The 22,695-nt window shown below is 42.3% G+C and overlaps 1 protein-coding gene and 1 long non-coding RNA gene across 7 annotated transcripts in view; both read right to left on the bottom strand.

The window, feature by feature from the left end:
• rps6kb1a (ribosomal protein S6 kinase b, polypeptide 1a) overlaps positions 1–11,283 on the bottom strand; it is a 28,814-nt gene extending 17,531 nt beyond the window's left edge. For 2 of the 4 annotated variants that reach the window (XM_054754041.1, XM_054754042.1), the window contains exons 1-12: positions 10,552–11,283; positions 9,461–9,504; positions 7,854–7,974; positions 5,649–5,717; positions 4,784–4,931; positions 4,625–4,682; positions 3,582–3,682; positions 2,714–2,804; positions 2,547–2,637; positions 2,337–2,444; positions 2,192–2,254; positions 30–107 (exon numbers count right to left, since the gene is read on the bottom strand). In XM_054754041.1, the coding sequence (XP_054610016.1) occupies positions 30–107; positions 2,192–2,254; positions 2,337–2,444; positions 2,547–2,637; positions 2,714–2,804; positions 3,582–3,682; positions 4,625–4,682; positions 4,784–4,931; positions 5,649–5,717; positions 7,854–7,974; positions 9,461–9,504; positions 10,552–10,623 (1,044 nt within the window). In that variant the 5' untranslated portion in view covers positions 10,624–11,283. Of the gene's footprint in view, positions 1–29; positions 108–2,191; positions 2,255–2,336; positions 2,445–2,546; positions 2,638–2,713; positions 2,805–3,581; positions 3,683–4,624; positions 4,683–4,783; positions 4,932–5,648; positions 5,718–7,853; positions 9,150–9,460; positions 9,505–10,551 lie in introns of all 4 variants that reach the window. The other 2 variants (XM_054754043.1, XM_054754044.1) reach the window with 2 other exon arrangements.
• A 4,484-nt stretch (positions 11,284–15,767) lies between these two features.
• Positions 15,768–22,695, bottom strand: part of LOC129168614 (uncharacterized) — a 71,998-nt gene continuing 65,070 nt past the window's right edge. For 2 of the 3 annotated variants that reach the window (XR_008566303.1, XR_008566302.1), the window contains 2 exons: positions 18,237–18,719; positions 15,768–18,126 (listed from right to left, as the gene is read on the bottom strand). This is a non-coding gene — a long non-coding RNA (uncharacterized LOC129168614). The remainder of the gene's footprint in view (positions 18,127–18,236; positions 18,720–22,695) is intronic. The other variant, XR_008566304.1, reaches the window with a different exon arrangement.

Raw genomic sequence — 22,695 nt, 5'->3', positions numbered from 1 at the left:
GAGCAGTGCTGCGTTGCGGATCAACTCACCAGGAAAGGTTTGAAAGGGGGCTCGACTCTGCGAGCCAGGAGCTCGTCCCAGTTGATGTGGCGAAAGAAAGGGTGGGCCTGGAGGAGATGACAACGATATGCCATTTACAGTGGGGGGGAAATAAGTATTTAATCCCCTGCTGATTTTGTACGTTTCGGAAGATATGACCGGTGCAGAACTTCTATAGTCCAGAAAATAACAATGAAATAAAGGATTTGATTAGGGCGAAATAAGAATAGAACAATTATGTGCCCATGAAACACACAAATGTGTTCTTTTCCCTTGGCAAAGTAGGGCTTTGAAGGGCTTCCCTTCCAGGACCACCAGCAAAGGCTGTAAAAGCACGAGTGATTAGAATGTGTCTTTCTGACAACACAATATGCTCCTCCCTGCAACATTTGAGGCCGGATTGAGTGTCGAAGCGAGTGCTTCCGTTGTTCTCACGGCACACAACTACGATGTGTTCAAGGACCACCGAACAAAGTGCTAAATCATTATCAGTGAAGCACAAAAACAAACATGTCCAACTGTGGGCATCCTAACACTGGTGCCATGTACAGAGTGCATTCTCCCTGTATGAGCACGTATTTAGAAATGATGTACTCATCATGAACGAGATGCGTTTCTCATTTGAGAAGTCGTGAATGCTGAATCGTGCACGGGAGCCACTGTACAGTCGGCCCTCGTTTATCCCAGTTAATTGGTTCCTCCCCCGACGGCGATTGCTGAATTTCCGCAAAGTAGGATTCAATATTGGTAAGTAGAATATTTTCGTAGTTAAAGCATAAAAAAATCTGTTTATGACCTTCTTAATACGGTTTTTAACATTAGAGCCCTCTAGACATGAAATAACACCCCTACAGTCACCTTTACACTTGTAATACCCGATGTAGTAGACATAATAATAGAAAATAAGCCATCTTAGACATAAATAAGATTAGCATTGACAGCAAACTCCTTGGTGGCTATTGTCTCATCAACGTAACGTTACTGACACCTAGAGGCCAGTGTACATTACTACTCTACTGCCGCCATTTATGCTTAAGGAGAGACTCATGATGCATTTCAATTGCTTTGTCAACAAGTGGAGAACACATGCAGTGAACATTCACACAGGAGCTGCTGTCAGCCACTCAACACTGCTAACCTGCTGCTAGCACTCAGCTAACAGTCAACTCTAGCCAGCTGATATTATACACATATATATATATTATCACTTCCCAGGCCCCGCTTCTTAAAAGGGGCACACAGCAAGTCACAGATGCTGTATTACACTTCATATCACACCTTTTCAATGCCTTATATTTGTATTTTCATGCATTTCACCATTGTTATGCTTGAAAATGCTTCATTTCAGCCATGACTACGTACAACTTGCTTAAATATGCATTTTTTTAATAGACAACATTCTACCACGAAACAGCAATCATTTACTAATTCATTTTTGAAAAAACGCGATAGGGTGAGGACGCGATGTTTGAAACACGAGGGCAGACTCTACTCCTAAAGTCAACTCGTCATGTTGATAAAAGACACCTGTCACAAAAACAGTCTCCAAACCTCTCCACCACCATAGGCAAGACCAAAGAGCTGTCAAAGGACCTCAGGGACAAGACTGGAACGGGCTACAAGAACGGGCTGCCAGTAAAAGAGGCCACTACGAGTGCAATAATTGGGAAATGTTAGAAATACAAGAGAACAGTCAATGTCTGGAGCTCCATGCAAGCTAAGGATGATTGTGAGAAAGGGGAGGGACCAACCCAGAATTAAAACGATAGGAGCTGGTTAATGTCACTGGATGTCACTGGAGTTGGGAGCACGTGCCCACAGCGTGTACAGGCCCTCAACGACTCAGACAAGGCTTGGGACAATGTGATGAGGTCAGGTGATACGGCGAATGAGAGACCAACACCATCGTGGAGGTGGAACCGTTCTGCTTCATGGATGCTTCTCTGACCAAAATCCCTCCCCGAGATGTGAGCAGCTACAAGAAACGTCTGAACTTTTCATCCTGTCTCTGTTCCAATAAACCTAAGCTATCCACACTTTGTCCACTGCAAATATAAACAATGTAGCTGCTTATCAGACGTCTGTCCATCACCAGGACTGTGAGGGACAAAGAGGTAATGTTGAATTCAAGACTTAAAAAAGAACAAATTACCTGGACTTCAGCAGCATCACTTGGCAACGCCCCTAGTCGCATCGAGGCGTTTCGCTTCAAAAGCTGGATGAAGAAAAAGTCAGGTTTCAGCTGAGAGAACACCAACGATGAGCGTGTGTCTCTCGTGGGAGTTCCTTCGCGTCACCTTTTTGAGGAGGTCCCTCGCCTCTTGTGTGAGGTAAGGCGGAAGGCTGAGTTTGCATTTGAGAATTTTGTCAATGGTCTTCTTTCGATTTTCTCCTGTGAAGGGCGGCTGTGGGAGAGAGTGAAAGAAAACAGTCAGACGGCCCACGGCACGCTACGGTGAAGAGTTTCACTGGCTCGGCTAAACGTCCACGCCACATCCTGCGCTTACCGCTCCCGTCAGCATGTCATACATGAGCGCCCCCAGACTCCACCAATCCACTGCCCTGTTGTGCCCGCTCCTCATCAGGATCTCCGGAGCCCTGAGGGGGGAGAGGGGCGGGGTCAAGACGGTGCAGCAATTACCTGAGCCCGAATGACGAGATGCTCATGACGTACATGTACTCGATGGTACCGCAGAAGGTGTGAGTGACCGTCCCGTCATGGATGGACTCTTTGCAGAGGCCAAAGTCTGTCAACTTCACATGTCCTGAAAGACATTAAAGTAGAGAAGTTAGTTACATCATTAGTATCAACTTTGCTCTTTTTGTTCCATTTTTGCTGGGTTTTTTTTACATTTCCAAATATTTCAACTTAATAAATAATCTTTTTGTAAATATTTTGACTTTATTCCCATAATATTACAACTTTTTACCCAACCTAATTTTCCAAAAATAACTTTATTTTTCTTTCACGTAATATTAGGACGTTTGAAAAAGAACATATTTCTTTAATAGTTCAACTCCAGGGTTCTTAAGAATCGGAACCACAGTCGTTCAAGTTCAAACGATGCCCAACCCCAATCGTAATTTTACAAGAATCCACTTGGAATATTATGAGGCAAATGTCATTTTAGTAGCATAGAGTTGAAATATTAAAGAAAACTTTTTTTTTTAAGTCATACTATTATGAGTAACAAAAAAGAGTTGTAATTGTTGGAAAATTAGGTTGGGGAAAAGTTATGGGAATAAAAACAAGAGAACATTTAAGAAGGTTAAGAAGAGAGTTGCAATATTTGGAAAATTAAACAAAAAAAAAAAAAAAGAAAGAGCAAAGACTGAAGTTGGTAGTAATAATGGGCTTTTTCACCGACGTCACAAAGCTGACGTGCCGCTTTTTCTTGAAACAAATACAGTATAACTTGTTAGCGTATTTGCAAAATATCAAGGTGGCCCTTGCATCCTTTCATTTTTCAGTATGTGGCCCTCCTGGAAAAAGCCTGGACACCCGTGCGATCACGTGTGTGGAAAAAGAGAGGTTTCCGTACCGTTATTGTTGAGCATGATGTTTTCAGGCTTCAGGTCTCTGTAGATGATGCCTTTCTGGTGCAGGTGGCCCAACGCCATTGAAATCTCAGCCAAGTAAAAACTGCCAACAAGAAGTAAAGGTGTTATCCTCCGTGTGACTGTGGTTTATTTATAACACAGGCTGCCTGACCAAGTATATTTTAAAGCAGCGTAACACATCTCATCACATCCTGGATGGGCTTGAATTACCCTCATCTACAGGTATACTTCATTCATTCATTCATTAGTTCCTTCCATTCCCAGCCTGGACTGGTCGCCAGTCAATCACAGGTCACATGTAGACAAACAATTATTCACACCCATGTTTGAACCGCAGTGTAGCAAGGGACGACTGGAGAGTGCACGGGTGTCCAAACTTTTTCCAGCGAGGGCCGCATAGTGACAAATGAAAGGATGCAAGGACCACTGATATTTTGTAAAGCAGCCACATGTACAGTAGATATGCTAAAAAGTTAATATTTCAACACTAAGCTACTAAAATGACTATTTTTCCTCATATTACACATTTAGACTCGTAAAACTGTGAAAATACGCCTTTTTCGCTTCATATTTTGACTTTATTCTCGTAGAATTACATCAGTTTTTTCCATTTCTGCTGTTTTTTTTAATTTCCAACTATTACAACTTTCTTTTTGTAAATGTTCAGGTTGTAATTATGACTTTATTCCCATAATATTTTGACTTCAAATTTCAACTTTGTCTGCAACCTAATTTGCTAAAAAAATGCAAACTTCATCTTTGCTTTATTTTTCATATTACATCTGTAAAAAAAAAAAAAAAGTTATTTTTCCTCATAATATGTTATTCTCATAAAATTGCAACTTTTTCCTCTAAAATTATTGTAGAATAACTTTTGATTTTCCATTTTTGCTTTTTTGTTTTGTTTTGTAGTTTTCTTGTTAAATGATATTTTTAGAATATGCCGTGGGCCAATAAGAAACAACTGCGGGCTGCACTTTGGACACCCCTAGCATAGTGCAATATACTGTAAAATCCATCTTACCAGGCTGTGTCCTCCATAAAGATGCCCTCTCTTTCCAGTTGCATAAACAGCTCTCCACCTGGAGTCGGCAACAGAAACAAACGTGTTCACACCAAAGACCCGGTATATCACTGACGTCACGTGATCATGCTAACGATACATGCGCATGACGATGCTCACCGCTGAGATACTCCAGAATAAGGTATAATTTCCCTCCCGTCTGAAAGGCGTAGATGAGATCCACTATAAATGGATGCTTCACTTCCTCCAGAATGTTCCTCTCGGCTTTGGTGTGTGCGGTGTCCTTTGCGTTGCGTACAATCATGGCCTGGCAAGGGATGGGAAGGCACAGGAGATCAGGACATGTTAGAATTTAGAATTGTGTCAAAGTGTCAGCAGCAGAGCTATGCCTCATTAAGCCAATAAACACAACATTGTCCAAAACCTCAAGCGTCTGGGAATTGTGCAAAGTTATCGTTTAGTGTCATCTGAAGCTAAGAGGCCAAGCGGGGCAGAAAGCCACTGTGAGGTTTTAATGGAGAGAGAGAGGGGAAAAAAAGTCTACTCTTCACATCTGGCTTAACAAACTGAATGCACCAGTGTGTCCCCAGGACAGAAAAAGGCATATTGTTGCACCCAGTACATGTGAAACGCTACACTGTACGTGATTAGCCTGCATTGGGCTTTAACAGTTTAGTATTTAAAGAGCTAATTCCACATAAATAAGGGCTGCTTGTGTTTCCTCAAATAATGCTACCTCTATGACGCTGCATTCCTTTGTACATACACTAGGGGGCAGCTCACTGGAGAACTCATGATGGTTCATTCATGATGGGACTTAATGAGGACTAAAGAAAAGATACACACTCCATCCAGCCACTTTCTCAGCTGACAAGGCGAGAGGTGGACTACACCCTCAACCGGCAGGCCGTCAATTACAAGAGCACACGACATGACAAACAACCTTTTACACTCACATTCACGCCTCAATCCCACACACACTGCATGCAAGTCAGCTACAGCACCGGTTGACAGATGCACTCACCTTCTTCAAAACCTTCATGGCAAATATCTTCCCGGAGGTGGTTCCGGATACCTTCCGAACCTGAAAAACCTGAGAAAAACCACAACATTAAAATGTACATGCAGGATGTGGCATGGTGTGACATGCTTAGCAATTCGCCAGTTGTGTCTTTTGTTTAATGTAATTATTGAAGTCTTTTGTGAGCCCGTTAAGACCGAATAAGCAATCGTGGAACACATCGCTGTTGTAGCACGCAGTGTATCAACAAACAAGCCAGGGTTTCCTCATACGTTCATGTATTGGAGATGACCCGGCACGAATACATGCCAACCGCTACAAATAGTTCACCCTCGCTCATAAACACCTTCTAACGCAGGGGTGTCCAAAGTGTGGCCCGCGGCGCACACACAAAAATCAGCCATTTTACAAGAAAAAAGTGAAAATAGTAAGAGAAAAAAAGTTGTAATCTAACAAAAAAAGTCATAATTTTACAAGAATAACTTTGTAATATTACGAGGAAAAATAACATCAATTTAGTAGCATAAAGTTGGTGAAAAAAATCTGAGAAACAAAACAACGGATAAAGTTGTCATTTGCGTCAGCAGCATCGGTTGCAGAAAAAGTTAAAATGTTACAAGAATAAAGTCAAAATGTTAACAGCAAAAGTCACATTCCCTCAAGAAGAAGTTTCAAAAGAATAATGAGGAAAAACGTCATTTCAGTAGCAAAGAGCTGAAATAAAGACAAAATACGTTTTGGTTGTTTTTTTTAAGTCGTCATATTATGAGAAACAAAACAAAATAAAAGCGGTCATTTTTGGAAAATTAGGCTGGTGAAAAAAGTTAACATTATGGGAATAACATTTAATTATTATTGGAATAAAGTCATAATATTACGAAAATAACATTTATAAAGATAACTGAAGAAGAAAACAAAAAGTGTTAGGGTTGGAGGGGAAGCAAAGCTGAAAGTTAACATGAATAACAGGTTTTTCCACCTACAGTATATGACAAAGCTGTGATGCAGTTTTTTCTTGAAATATACGTATATGTGACATCTTAGCATATGTACTTGTGTTGCTTTTCCAAATATCAAAGTAGCCCTTGCATCCTTTCATTTTTCACTATGTGGCCCTCGCTGGAAAAACTTTGGACACCCCTGTTCTAATGGGACCGTAGATGGCAGCATAACCCCGCTTCTTACCACAACTCGAACGCACCCGGTCTGTCTGGATGTCCTAACCAATTACAGTGGTTAGGATGTACAGTATGTGCACAGCAATAGTGGGATTGTTTACGCCGCCATCTTGGATCACGCGCACAAGATGAAATCTCATGATACCTGCACATGATCGCACAATGCATCGTGGGCGCCGTTTTAGGACAACAGCGTTTGTTTATATCAGAGTTGTTTATAGATACACGACGTAACAAACGCATGGACCGCACAAAAGAGAAAGGCGACGGACCGTACCGAGACAAGGGTGCAAGGCCTCCCCCTCTGAATTTTACAGCTTAAAGAGTAGACCGTGGTCATTTCAGAGGTATGTACAGTAAATGTGACGGGAGCGGCTCCGTCATCAGCTGCGTGCACACACACATCTACTCCGGTTGCTGCGTAACAGCCTATCAACCCGGCGGTGAATTGAGGGCAACACGCTGTGTTTCTGCCCGTCTCATTTTACCTCCATAACACTCATTTCTGCTTCCAACAGCAAAACTTAAGCATTCAAACTAACTGTAGCACGTTTGTGGCATCCGCAGTCAAACAGCACACGCTTTCCCAACAAAAGTAGGTAAAAGTGATGTTAAATGTTCAGTGGTCCATTTATTTGTCATTTGTAATTATTTTTGCATCATTTTCTGCGTGTAAAACTATAATTATCATCTATGAAATCTGTTTTGTGTTAATATTTTTGTGTGTCTGGAACAGATTAATTGGATTTACATAATTTTCTATGGGAAAATTTGCTTTGGTTAGAGTCCGTTTTGGTTCTGGAATAAATGAATGACGCTAACCAAGGCACCAGTGTATGCAAATTAGGCAAATTAGATGAACCGCCTCCTCCCAAGCCTCCACCATAAATAGATTGCAGTCCTGTGGAAACCACCGCAATCATTAAAAAAAAGGGCTAATGTCATGAGATCTTGCACAATATTTCTGAATTGTGAGAAAGGAGGCACAATTTCCATGGCTTTAATGAAAGTGATAAACAGAGTGCCTCACCTTTCCATAGCCACCCTTTCCCAAAACCTTCAGCAGCTCAAAGCATTCAGGCCTAATCTGCTCAGTTCCCTTGTTCACGCTGTTCTCTGAAATTTCAAACTTCTCACAGTCATCCATGTTACTGGTAAAACAAAAATAAAGAACAAATCACATTTTAGCACAATTAGCACTGAGCAGTACGATTCAAGATTCAAGATTCAAGATTCAAGAGAGTTTTATTGTCATGTGCATGGTAAAACAGCAGTTATACCATGCAATGAAAATCTTATTCTGTTCATTCTCCCAAGAAAAGAAAGAAAACAAATGAAAGAATAAGAACATAAGAAACATAAACACATAAACATATATACCAATAAATTAAGCAACAACAACAGACGAGACATTAATACAAGTAAATAATACAAATAAATAAATAAATAAAGTGCTATGAGTGTGTGCGTGTGTTGCGTGCGGCGTGTGCGAGTGCTTCGTTGAGGAGCCTGATGGCCTGTGGGTAAAAACTGTTTGCCAGCCTTGTGGTCCTGGACTTCAAACTCCTGTAGCGTCTGCCTGACGGTAGGAGTGTGAATAGTGAGTGTTGTGGATGTGTGCTGTCCTTGATGAGGTTGTGTGTTCTGCGTAGGACTCTAGATTTATAAATGTCTTGCAGTGTGGGGAGGGCTGCCCCAACAATGTTCTGTGAGGTCTTGATCACCCGCTGGAGTGCCTTCCTATCACGTGTTGTACAGTTACCGTACCAAACAGTGATGGAGGCGGTAAGGACACTTTCGATAGTGCATCTGTAGAAGCAACTCAGGATTTTGGTGGGCATGCCAAATTTCCTCAGTCTTCTCAGGAAGTACAGTCTCCTTTGGGACTTCTTCAGAATTTGTTGGGTGTTGTGAGACCAGGTGAGGTCCTCGCTGATGTGTGTGCCAAGGAACTTGAAGGTTTTCACCCTCTCCACCTCAGTCTCATCAATAAACAGGGGTCTATGCAGCTCCTTTTCCCTTGTTCTTGGGTCGATGATCATCTCTTTAGTCTTATCTGTATTGAGAAGGAGATTGTTATCACGACACCAAGCTATGAGGTCCGCCACCTCTCTTCTGTATGATGTTTCAACACCACCAGTGATCAGTCCGATGACTGTAGTGTCATCTGCAAATTTAATGATGCTGGTGTTGTTCTGGGAGGCCACGCAATCGTAGGTGAAGAGCGTGTAGAGGAGTGGACTCAGCACACACCCCTGTGGGGTCCCAGTGCTCACAATTCTTGAGCTGGATGTGCGGTTGTGGACTCTGACTGACTGGGGCCTGCCTGTGAGAAAGTTAAACACCCAGTTACAGAGGGAGGGAGACAGGCCAAGTGTGAGGAGCTTATCTGTGAGTTTGTGGGGGCTGACTGTATTGAATGCAGAGCTATAGTCTATAAATAGCATTGATTGGTGGAAGTGCGGCTGTTTTTGTCGTTTGTTGTCAAAATTCAGCTACGCAAAACATGCTAATCGTTGCATTTTTATACATTTTTTATGCTAATGTTGGGCACATTTGCTGAACCGGGTTATTGCTTATATGAAATTGTCATGCAAATGGACATTCTCTGTAAAATGTGAAGGTTTTTTTACTCACAAATCAAAGCCACTGCACTGGTCCATGTATTCACTGAACTGGACCTGAAAACAGTAGAAGCAGAACAGTACAGCCATAAGAACTCCAAAACTAAACGCCTCAACGCAATTTACGCCTCACTAGCTTCCATAGAAAAAGTAACGCTCTGCTGGGAATAACATTGTAATATTACAAGAAAAAGTCAGATCACAAGAAGAAAGATGTATTTTTTTGAAAAAATGCTTGTTTTTCTTGAAATATTACAACTATTTAGTCACTTTTTCCTCTCGTAACCTTAATGACTTCTTCAAAATGACATACGTTTACATAGTACAACTTTTGTTCTTGTAGTATTACTTTGTTTTGACTTTTCACTTAAGATGGAAGCTCCAAAATTGCATAGGGTCAATAAAAAAGGCTCAGAAAGTCACTAGTAATAGAGATCATCATTTGTGTTTGTGTGTTGTTCGTATTTTCGTACTGTATATGAACAACTTTCTACGGTGACCGTAACTTCACCATACAACACACGACGTGGTTGAATATTTGTCGATGCAGCATACACGGTTAAATAACGCGATGCAATTGCAATGCGTAAACAAGTTGTAAAACTTCACGTGCCTCATAGCTACATACACTGTACATGTGTATATACACAATTCCTTTATCGGAAAGTATGGCTTCAGTCGCTGGACAGTAATCCGTAACACACGAGCAATCTTTTAGTCATTATATTTACTATTATGGCTGCTAACCTTTGATAAACCGGCTCTCCCGATATGTGTACAAATTATTAAGCACTGTGGCGGTGGTCTGAGCCCCGGACACACACACACACAGAACCCAAAACTCGAAAAATACTGACTATGAGGTCAATTAGAAAACATAAAAATAGTCTACTGTCACTTTAAATTCAGTAAATGGTGTAAAATAATGGTTTGCTGTACTGCGACGCGTATTTCCAAGTAATGCAGAAATTCGCGGGAAACGCAGGGCGAGGGCTGTCCGATAATGGATGCCACTCCAGATTAGCAATTGAACGCAGCTGCTAAACACTATTCGAACCCAGCAGATGCCGTAGTAGCATCGATGCTAGCACACACTGCACGTACCGCATCTTCAAGATCGTCATCCGACACATTCTCATCCGGTTGGTCCAAGTCGATGTCGAAGACCCCCGCCATGGCTGCACAGCGCTCGACCCGATGTTTACACAGCAAATATAAACTCCCCCCAGCCTTACGAGTGAGCCATTACCGCTCCAACAGACCCACCAGATTAGCTAACCAAAACACAAGCAGCCGTGCCGACAGCCGGCGGAAAGGCCTCTAGTGGCGGCTTCTGCTACTGCTCGGCCCAGCTCTGTCATCCGGAAGTGGTCAGCTAAATTCGGTCAATAACGGCACGAGTCGGCATAACACGAGTCATCTTAACAACACTGCTCAGTTTACTCCTATGGAACGTGAAGTATGTCCGAAATACATATTTCGAAATACAATTCCAGACACTCAAACAAAACATCAACAAATCCCTTAGTCGTTCCAGTAGATGGCAGCAACAAATTATTTTTTCCATCCTTAAAATACGTCTGCGCTCACAGGCACTCGTCAAATTTGTTTGACCGTTACCTTTCTTTGCTGACGAAAATCACAGGGCTCTCGTGCCATCTATTTTTGGATTTTGTTTGCACTTGTAAAGGTATCTTGAAGATACTTTGTATCTTTAAAATACATACCTTCAACCTACCTTGACGTCTATTTGAAGGTTTTGTGTGTACTTTATATATATAAGTAATAAATCAGCGATGCTCCCATCTTCCATGAGTGAGATCGGCCGATACCGATCACATGGATTAACGGTAGATTTTTCAATTTTTTAATGTGGTGCTGACCAGGACCGTCATTAGACAATTCCGAGGTCTCCTGGCAAATACGTAATTATTCCAAAATAAACCTTTGGGTGGGTTGTCTTTTTTTGGAGGGGGGGATTTATTTGTGTGAAACAATTTTTGTACAATTTGACACACACCTCCATTTAATTGGATGCTTGTTTTAGAGTACTGTAAATAAATTGTTCAAGATAACAGAATAACAGCAATAAACATCTGTATTAAATAGAAATCTGCCCTGCTTAAATGAAAAGAGAATAAATCATAAAAATGGTCCAGCGACGCTTGAAAAAGTAAGTAGTACCCCATGAACGTGATATCCACTCGTGGCTTTCCTGCGGGACAAAAACAAGCTCCGAACTATTGCTTGTTTGTTTTAAAAACAAAAGGTCCCTGTGGTAAAAAGTCACATTTGGAGTCCGAAGACGAGAAGCGAGGTGGATAACTCGAGCTAGCGATCTAGCTAGCTGCCGCCTGTGACAGATAAGCAAAGCGTGTAAACAAAAATGCGAGATAAGTCCAACGGCCATACGTTTGATAAGGGAGTGATCAAACACGCTGGCATCGATTGGCATAGCCTATGTGTCAAGCTGTCAAACTGAATCCGTCAGGTTTTGCAGACTAGTTTTGATTCCCAATGCGGGTGTTGGCAACCCTACGTGACACAGCACACACGTAGCGTACAACATATAAAACACAAGACAGTACGCCCATAAAACAACAAATAGCGAAATCTCAATGCTTGATAACATTTTTTAAATAAATATTTGAAAAGGTTGAATGAAAAACGGCTTATTTTTGGAGGAAAAAAAATGTTTGACCAAAAATCCCTGAATTTGCGGGCCCAATCGCGATAATAGGTCACGTAGTGACTCCTGTGGAAACATTCCTGTCGCGTTAGTGACTAATTTGCATGTGTGCAGCTCCATCAGCACGCATTCCTAGCATTGCAGCGGTCCATATGGATCCCTAGCATTGCAGCGGTCCATATGGATGACTCCTATTTCTGCAATGGCATCATAGCATGACTCAGAAGGCCTGAGGTTGAAGCGCCCTCTTGTCAAACAGGTCAAACTCAAGATGTGCGTCATCAGCGTGTGTCATCACACCGTCAGGTACATTTGGAGTATTTTACACCCACTCTGCTCCGAGGCATACCTTATTGTGTTCCCTAATCTTACCAAAGTTTTCACGACGTCCCCTGTGTGTTCAGGACACACCTGAATGACGCACGTTCCCTGGAAAAACACCTGGAACAACAAAGAAGAAAGGAGAAATTAAGAAGCAAGGTGAGGCACGATGCGTAGGCCCATCTTTTGTGTTGCGCTAACCATTTGTGCCACTGGCATTTTTCACTTTCAGCTCTTCCCTGTCAGGGGTCGCCATAGCGAGTCAGTCGCATGAATGGGTTTGGCTTAGTTTTTATACGCCGGATGCCCTTCCTGAGAATGGAACCGCATGCTCTCTGCCATGACAGCCGGGTTCCTTTGCACCACTGATATTTGCGTGACTCACACAACCAGGTCAAACGTTTCATCAGTAGCAATAGATTTGTCATACTAGTCAATAGGAAGTTGCACAGTCTAATGACACCATATACACTACACACAAAATCTGCCTTTGCAAAGATAATATGCCCAAATCATTTATTGTACTATTTTAATGTAAATATTACAGAGTTGTCAAAAGGAGAAAAATGCTAGCATTTCTAATATTATGATTTATTGGCGCTATAAATAAAATGTATTTAAAAAAACCCAAATGCATTATCCCTCATTTGATTGTACAAACGTCATGGTAATTTCAGACAATCTGCGTGATCCATTTTGGATATTTAAAGGCATTTTACTGCATGGAAGTCTAACATAAGTGGATACATAAATACTGTTGCTGTGTGGGAAAGTCAGCAGAGTCAACATTGGGTTATTCCTTCGTGTTCCTTTGTTTGAAATTCATTGCAGCATTTCACTCTAAGATGATTTTTACAAATGTTTTTAATGCAACAAAATGGAAATCCAGTGTGTGTGTCATGCATGACACGTCATTTAACAGTTTGGTAAGCCATCCTGATACAATATTGACAATGTTCACGTATTAAACATAAACTGGAAGGCTTCAGGTGAGCAAATATTGATATTTACATAACATGAACAAGGCACATTTAAGGTGTTTAATATGCCAGTTCTACTCTGGCTGAGTGAAACCACTCCAACCGGTACCTGATTTTGATTAGCTCACTAAAGGGCGAAACAATATTTGTTTGCTATTTGTTCTTAGTAGTGTTTATAACCGCCCAATTCAGACATTATGACAAATTATGGGGGGCTTCACTAGACAGAACACTAACTACAATCACGGCGCCAACACAAAAATGACAGGTAACAGGTCAAGTAACATGCCCCGTGTGTGTGTTTACTTACCTGTTACACATTGTGCGGCCAATTTTATGTTGGGGCCGTGATTGTAGTAAGTGTTCTGTCTAGTGAACCCCCGTAGTTGCCCTGTGTCATGGTTATAGTGTTACTTCTTTTACGAAACCTTTACACCTCATAATGTTGCCAGTCATAGAAAATAAAACACAAATAGCTCACCTCTCCTTTCTTTTGTTGGAGACCCCTGCAGTAATACATGTTTGGGGGAGGGGGAGGGTCTTTAAAAAGGGTGTATTTACAAATATAAGGCACGTTTGAGAAGCATACAGAAAAATGTCAAGATGCGGACGAAGTGTTACAGGTGACAAAGCAAGCTCGTGTAATATCTAATAATAAACCTCAACAATAATGAATGTTATTTTTACAATATGCCGAGGGCCAAGAAAAAACGAGCTGCGGGCTGAAAGACACCGCGGAACACACAATCTCCTTGTTTGAAATAAACCTGCACAAAAGTCAGGGATTAAGTCGCACTTTCATGCCTGCAAGTGCCAGTTTATCACCATCACAGCCCCCCCGAGGGACAAACGTACAAGACAGATGACCTTCATTTGGTTTTGAATGAAAAGATTCATTTAGGGAGTAATAGTGTGTAACAGTCCACAACGCCGAGAGGGTGCTGCATGAGGGACATCTCCGGCATCCCTCACACTGCGAGACAGCAAAGGGCGTGTAGGGAGAGTGGGTCAGTGTGCCAGGAGTCAAACCAGGCCAAATTCAATGCAGTACGCGCGGTACTTGAAAGTGAAAGTTTCATTTTGGTGAACGACTTTGCACTCTAGATTTTCCACCAGTGCCCACGGGCAGAGCAGGCGTCGGCTCAGGTGTCAAATACATGACCTTGGAATACACGATCTAAGGCAGGAATGCCCACACGTTTTCTGTGAAGGGCCGTTTATTGAAAAATGGAAGCATGCGGGGGGGGGGCACTTTAGTTTCTTACGTTTCAAGAAAAAGCAGCCTCCATCTGAAGCTTTGTGTTTACAATACACTATTTTTTTTTGCTCATTTTTGCATTCAGAGTTGCTTTTTTATGAATATTTCAGCTTTATTCTCATGAATGTTTTCCCTTGTAATATTGTGACTTTATCCCAAAATATTTGAACGTTATTCTGCTACTATACAATTTTTCTCATCCTAATTGCACATTTGTTCTGTTTTTTCTCATATTACAACTTCAGAACACATAACATCCTTTTCTTTAATATTTTCAACTTCAAAAATGTTTTTTCCTCATAATGACTTTATTCTTGTCAAATGTGGACTTTTCTCACAAGATTATGACGTTTATCTCTTAATTTTGTAACTTTATTCTCCTAATATTTTACGTTATCCTCTGAAGTACTTTTCTGTTCATTTTATCTTTAGAATGCGCCATTCAATAAAAAGCTGTGGGTTGCACTTTGCACACCCCTGATGTATTTTTTAAAAATTATTTTACTTGACATCTATTTTATGTTGCAGACTGAAAAAAATCGATATTTGTACATGTCGATGAAATGAAGGGAATCTTATCGTATTGATGGCAAGGGAGCGGTGTAATAACATTCAAGAGTGCTATAATTCCCGGCGCTTGCCGTCTAAAATGGAGATGATGTCAGTGTGGAGCGAGCAAATCAGTAATGTGATCGGCGCTCCAATGTGAAACATTAGACGTGGCTATCTGAGTTGTGATGGATCCTCCTCGTCCTTTCTTGGCCGACACGTGAGATTCTTGAGAGGCTTCGGGGTCAACGTTGGCTCTGTGCGGTCAACACTTGAAACAAAATGAACTGATTCTTTTTTGTTTTTTTTTTAAAGCACTCTTTATTGTAAGTGGAGACAAAAACAAGACAGGATGAAGTAATAACTCAGGTGTAACGTGACACGTCAGGCATTTACACAATAGAAAAAGATACACGTTTTATGAAGTTGTTCCAATAAAATGCAGCAATGACGCAAGAGAGGAGAGTTTGGAGGGAAGTGTCAAAAGTAAAATGAGCTGCTGTCACAATAGCATGTGTTGTAATGAGGTGTGTACTGTCTGGAGTCTCTGGAAATTCAAGAGGACACAGATAGCTCACACACACACACACACACACACACACACACACATGCACACACACACACACACACACACACACACACATACACACACCAGTATTGACACACACATGAATGCACGGTTCCACATTTGAAAACGCCTCGCACGTCAGCAACAATAAAGCCATCTTCTCCTGTGCTTCACAGGCGGTTGGGATAAAGGGAAGTATCATGGTCACACACCCACCCTGAAATGGGAACTGATGCTAGCTGAGACAAAGACAGAACAGAAAAAGAGGACAAAACAGGATGCTGGTCAGATGAAGGAGCCCGAAATGTCAGACAGCCTACAGACTGTTGTCGCCTTACAATCTTAACAGCCAACACCAGTCTGATAAGCTATGTGACAGGACAGCACGGACGACCGCGAGGACGTGGGACAGAACAAAGCCTAATAATCCTCCTGGCAGGGGAAAAGTGGGAGAGATGGGAATGTTGCGAGAGGAAGCTTGATCAGAGAGCCCCGTCCAACAGTACCTCTCTGTTTTGAATCTGCCCGAGTGAATCGTCTCCTGGCGCTGCGACTGAAGGCAGTGCAACGGGTTCATTTGAGGGTTCAGCTGAGGTAACGGCACAGACGCTTTTCTCTGCGCGCTGGAGGCTTTTTTTTTCTTTTCTCCCCTCCTCCTGCGCTCAGTCCAGCGTAGAGCGGGATAAAATAGAACATTTCACGGCAAAAAGACACTGGAGCAAAAAGGGGAATTAGGGGGTGCCTAACGTGGGTTAAAAAAGAAAAGACTCACCCGTCCGTGTCTACGTGGAAAATAAACCCACACGTAAAAGACACCATCTCCGTCTGATTCAATGCATGCGTGCGCCTGGTAAGCTGACTCATGCTCTCTTCCTGTAGGCAGAACAATAAGGGCAGACAAAGGAACCGACCCGGGATGATTCACGGCCGTTTTAACGTTCTCTCCTCCGAAGGTAGCGAGATGACTTCTAAAAGCACTTAGGAGCAGACCTGAGCAGCTTGCAGCAATAACATCTTCCCGACAGATGACTGAGAGCTTGTGCAAACACTTACACAGCTCATCAAACTACTCGGAAGACTAATAAATGCGGAATGGCCAAACAAAGTGGAGCAAGATGAGGAGGGGTTGGTCCCAGCAGTGTGGCTGCAACACACGAGCTTACGCACCCCGAAGCACCAACCACAAGTTGACAAGGAGGCCTCCCCGACTGATGCTCCTTTGCTTGTCACTCAGGGCCCATGGACAGAGGTGACCACAAACATCTCCACCGGTCCGCCGTCCAGACCTCCTCCTGAGAGAACGGAGCAGAGCCTGATGAGTGAGTGCGGGGGCACCCCTCCTAACACCCCACGCTCACCCCTCTGCTGCGGGCCAGCTAGGAATCCAGCTCCATGTGCAGGACAGATAGAGATCAGGGGTAATAAAACACGTCGCAACCCCCACCGTCCTCCCTCGGAGCGCCCCCGCTGACCCCGGCCCTGTGAGTTAAATTGCCTCGCCGCTCTCCTGTAACTGCGGCAGGCTCCAGTTACAAGAAAAAAGGAACATTGTTCTTCAAATGCCTTAATCTGTCTTTATGGAACTTAAAGTCCCCCCCCCGTCCAATCTTCTCATTCCACGTAAGCCCGTAAAAAAAGGACATTTTCATAAAAAAAAAAAAAAAAGGAGGGAGAGAAGCTTTGAAGGAGGACATGGGCTGCAGCTACAACTGGCTCTTTTTGTTCTAGACAGGGAGGTTTTGATGGATTGTCACTGGTGGAGGTGGGGTGGTGGTGGGGGGGCGTTTGGGTGGCTGCCCCCGCCCCGGTCTACATTGAGTGCTGAGTTCAGGCGGGGCACCGAGTGCAAGATGTGAGACGCACATGGGAGGGACCGTACTCACTATACTCCCAACTGGTAAGACGGAGCATGAGTCAGCACGCTATAGTAGTCAATACAGAGCACCCCCCCCCGCCTCTACCACCTCTCCGCCCACCCTGCCCGGTGTTGTACTGTACAACATCAGCGTTTCTTTGGCATCTCACGGAAGACGCAACCCGAATTTTGTCACATCCAGAAAGAAGTGGCGGGAGAGCGAGTGAAAGAGGCTAAAGTGAGGGGGCAACATTCCTTCCTCGGCACGCACATGTGAATGAATAGAGGCAGTGAGCTGGGGGGGTTGAGGTGGGGGGTTGTGGGGTGGGATGGAGGGGTCCAAGGCCCCCCCTGTACTTACAGTTGGGACCCCCTCTCCAGTGCGGCTTGGCCCTCTGGAGGCCTCCGAGCGCTCCCTTGAAGGCTTTCTGCAGTGCCGCACCCAGCCCAGATACACGTCTGCTTGACACACACGGGACAGAAGAGGAGAGAGGTGGAGGTTAGATGGGGGAGGTGGCGGCGGCAAGGAAGGCGAGGGACGCATATCACGTCACATCTTTGTTACTCACCAGCCACAAAGGGAGGCATGCTGTCCTATCTCCTCTACGATGGCTGGGAGAGTGCAATCCCATCGCTGATCACACACACACACGCGCGCGCGCACACGCACACACAAAACGGTAACAATAAAATGAAATAATACAAAAAAAGCACACAAAATCAAAGTTGCCTGGTCTTCATACGGCGGCGGCAGCAGCGCATTCTCACACTCTGCTTTCCTGTCTCACACACTCAGCTTCCTCCCGCTCTCTCTCTCACACACACGCACGCACGCACGCACGCAGATGAACCCGTTCAACTCCCTCGCCGTGCCTCCTCTGCCGCTGCAGCGAGGAGAACTGAATGACTTCTCAGAACTCTCACATTTATCGCAGGCGGTTCCTGTCAGAACTGGTTTCAGCCAATTAATGGGGAAGTGAGTCGTACCGAGCTGTGTCATCACTGGCTGGAACCTGGGCGGGGGGGCTGGTCCACACGGGGGGAGGGTGCTCCTGTAAGACAGCCCATATTAGGAAACCCTTTACAAGATTCAGAACACTACCAAACACCCGCCCTCCTAATCGCCTCACATCGACAAGGAAGAGAGAGAGAGGAAAAAAAAAAAAGAATTCCCCCGAAGAGCGACTGGGCGGCCCACCCCCAAGATGGAGTCAGTGATTAATCGTTGAACAAATACATCCAAAAGCGTCTTCTTCAATTGTACAACTGTGGTTTGTGTTCAGGAGGTAGCATCCGACCCCTACCGGGACAACAGACTCACAAACGGATGATATTTGGCAGATGAGAACTTTCTCGAAACGGCCCCAGTCATTTCCGTACCACCCCCCCCCCACACACACCTAGGAGAGGGTGCCAAAAAACAGGTTGTAGTGGCCAAAGTCCTCCGTGGTGTTATTTAAAAAAAAATAAAAAACACTAAACATGACCTGCATGGCCACACTGGAAATAAAATAAAGCATTATTTGAATAAAATATTCGACATTCAAGAATAATTTCAATCAAACTGCAAACTGAAGAACATGAATTAATATCAGTGTTGACATACGCTCAACTAATAACTTTAAAATAATATAGATGATGCCAAATTCAGCAATTATTATTTGTATTATTAAATTTGTCAGCAGAAATGAATGACTTATCTTTATTGTTCCAATTGTCCTTTTTTCCTTTTCCTTAACACCGCATTATTTGAAGTCCATTTTGCTTCTTGATGAATTCATTTTTTAACACCTGTCACGGCCGTCGCTTTTGATGCTTTGGTGCCACATTTAAACATGTAAATGTGACTGAATATGGGGGTTAGGCGGGATTCAAATAAGCTCTGCTTCTTCCCGCTCCTTTTCGGACATGTTGAATTGTGCAAACGTAACCGAGCCAGGTGATGTTCCCTCATGTAACAGTTAAGCATGTCTGAAAGAAATAAACCACGCAAAATACCATGACAGAACTCAAAAATCATTCAGTTATGAGCAAATTGTAATGCCATTTTTTAATTACATTATCGTCTATCATATTTGAATTTGTTACAAAAAAAATCCATATATTATTTGGATAATCGTGGAAATGTATTCATTCATAATAATTTTAAGATGACAAAAAATGTAAGCACTCAGCATGTCTTCACCTACGCTGGATCACAAACGTGAAGAATCAAAGCATCCTTTCATTCCCCCCCCCCAAGCCAGTGGAAAGTTGGCCAAGAGTTATGCTTATGATTTCATTTATTTCAACATGCATACAAGCTGCATTGGAATACATCACATTTGACAATTATTACAATTCACAGTTCCGCATGTCCAAAAAGGCAGCAAAGCTTATTCAGTCCGACCCCCCCATCCCTTTTACATCAATTGCAATCCATTTGTTCAGCTCCTGTATTCCACACGCACCCTTGCTAGTTGAAAATGCTTAGGAATATTTAGGGGTTTGCGCCAAATAACGACTAGAAAACAAGAGAACGCAGACAAAGCAAAAAAAGGCTTTTCAGAAACGGCGGGCGACTCATCTCCGACACGATGAGCAATGCTGAGTCACGAGCCTGGCCGGCCGTGTTCACCAGCTAACACCACAAAAACGTGCAGTCTCAAAGTTCTTCATGCCCCGGAGTCAAGGCTGTTTCTCAGCGTTACCACTTGAAGTCTTTTTGTGTAAAAACGTGCCCTCTTTGGCGGATGCAAACGTTTGGGATCGGCTGCGAGTGTCCACAACTAACCTGTGAGTACGACTGACTATTTCAAAGCTTGTCTTCTTTGTAACTTTGTGTACAAGTGATAATAAACAGCACTGTTATCATTGTCAAATTTAGCTTTTAAAGTCATGCTTGGCACTTCTGGAAAATCCTCAACTCTGAGTGACGATACAAGGGGGAAAATTGCTTATTTGATATTTTATATGCTTTGTTAACTGGTGTAACCTCAACACAATCACATGGTATCATATGGTATGGTTTATTTGTTCATCGTGTGGTTACATACAAAAATAAATGTATTATATATTTGTGTGTGTTTATATTTGTTGTATTTCTAAACATCATTTTAAGGAAAATACTCATGGAATTGAGTGATTGATGGGTCTATGGCGTTGCATAAATAAACATTGCATTTACATTCTCAAATGGTTGTAAATGTTTTATTGAGTTAACTGTGCGACACACTGTTTCATGTGTGCGCATGGAAAGTGTTGAATACCTTGAATATGTTAAAGGTTTTATGTTGTGCTGCTGCCACTTGGCCCATGTCGCTCTTGGAAAAGACATTTTTTTAAAAACCTGGTTGAATAAAGTAAAAAAAAAAAAAAAAAAAAAATCACTTAATTTGTAAACTTTAGTTGACAAACTTTAGTATTTATTTTTTATTTCAACATTCTCTTTTTGTTGGGTCACAGCCAAAAAACAGCACCCACCCCAGTTCACATATTTAAATATGTGAATATTTAAAAATGTATATATTTAAATGTATATATTTTTAGAAACTATACATACTTAAATATACGGTATATATATATAATATATATAATACAGTATATATATGTTTTACAGTAAAGTGGCATATAACCTTCAGAAGGTACAGTAAAGGTGAAAATAGAAAATAGAAAAATGCATCACAAGCTGCAGACTGTGACTTAATGACAGCAGCTTGTCTTTTTCAGGATGTGTCTATCGGCATGGCACATCTTGACTTGATCATTTTTGCACATTCTTCCATGCAAAATGCCTCAGATCTGTCACCCCCACAGATTTAAGTCTGGGATTTGGCTGCATTGCTCAAAAATGTTTATTTTTAGTTTTCCTGGGGACGCTATTTATTTTGTTGGTGATTTGGGTGTATTTTCGGTGGTCATTGTCATGCTGAAAGGAGCACAAAGCACAGTTTCCAGCTTATTGGACATCTTCCCCGTTAGCATCATAAACAAGTTGAAAAATGAATCATAACAGATTTCACTCCTTTTCATTTGATGGCACGTGGTCAAAATTCACATTACAAAAATTGTTTTTTTATTTCACTAAATTATTTTTTTTGCATGAATAATTAAAGCGGCACTTGTGATGGCTTTTATCATTTTCTGAAATCATTTTTTGGGGGGGGGTTCAGGGGATGTTCAAGGTAGAACCGCAAGAGTGCTTTAGTGTAATGAGTCAAACTTAACTAAAGGATGATTTTGTCAAATTTCATTGGCCAAAACTGCTCTGTTTAATTGATAAAACAACCACGCACACACACACACACACACACACACACACACACACACACACCCCATATACTGTATAATGTATGATATTATACAGTGGTGTGAAAATGTTTTTTTTTTCCTTCCTGATCTGATTGTTTTGCATGTTTGTCCCACTTAAATGTTTCAGATTATCCAACAAATGTAAATATTAGTCAGTGACAACACAACTCAACACAAAATGCGGTTTTTAAATGAAACTTTTTATTATTAAGGGAGAAAAAAAATCCAAACCCTCATGGTCCACCACCAGCAAGTCCACCTCTGAATGGATGAAGACTTTGGAGTGGTCTAGTCCAAGTCCTGACCTGAATCCTATTGAGATGCTGTGGCATGACCTTAAAAAGGCGCTTCATGCTGGAAAAGCCTCCAATGTGGCTGAATGACAACAATTCTGCTAAATTCCTCCACGGTGCTGGAAGAGACTCATTGCAAGCTGATTGCTGTTGTTGCTGCTAAGGGGGGGCCCAACCACTTATTAGGGTTACTTTTTCACACAGGGCCATGTAGCTTTAGATTTCTTTTTCTCTCTCCTTTAATAATAAAAAGTTTCATTTAAAAGCGGCATTTTGTGTTGAGTTGTGTTGTCATTGACTAATATTTACATTTGTTTGATGATCTGAAACATTTAAGTGGGACAAACATGCAAAAACATAAGAAATCAGAAGGGGGGCAAACACTGTTTCCCACCACTGTACTGTATTTATGAATGTACAGTATATAGTAGAATATGAAAAAAAG

This window comes from Dunckerocampus dactyliophorus, chromosome 16 (assembly GCF_027744805.1).
Source record: "Dunckerocampus dactyliophorus isolate RoL2022-P2 chromosome 16, RoL_Ddac_1.1, whole genome shotgun sequence".
NCBI lineage: Eukaryota > Metazoa > Chordata > Actinopteri > Syngnathiformes > Syngnathidae > Dunckerocampus > Dunckerocampus dactyliophorus.
This window is presented reverse-complemented; position numbering and strand designations above follow the sequence as displayed.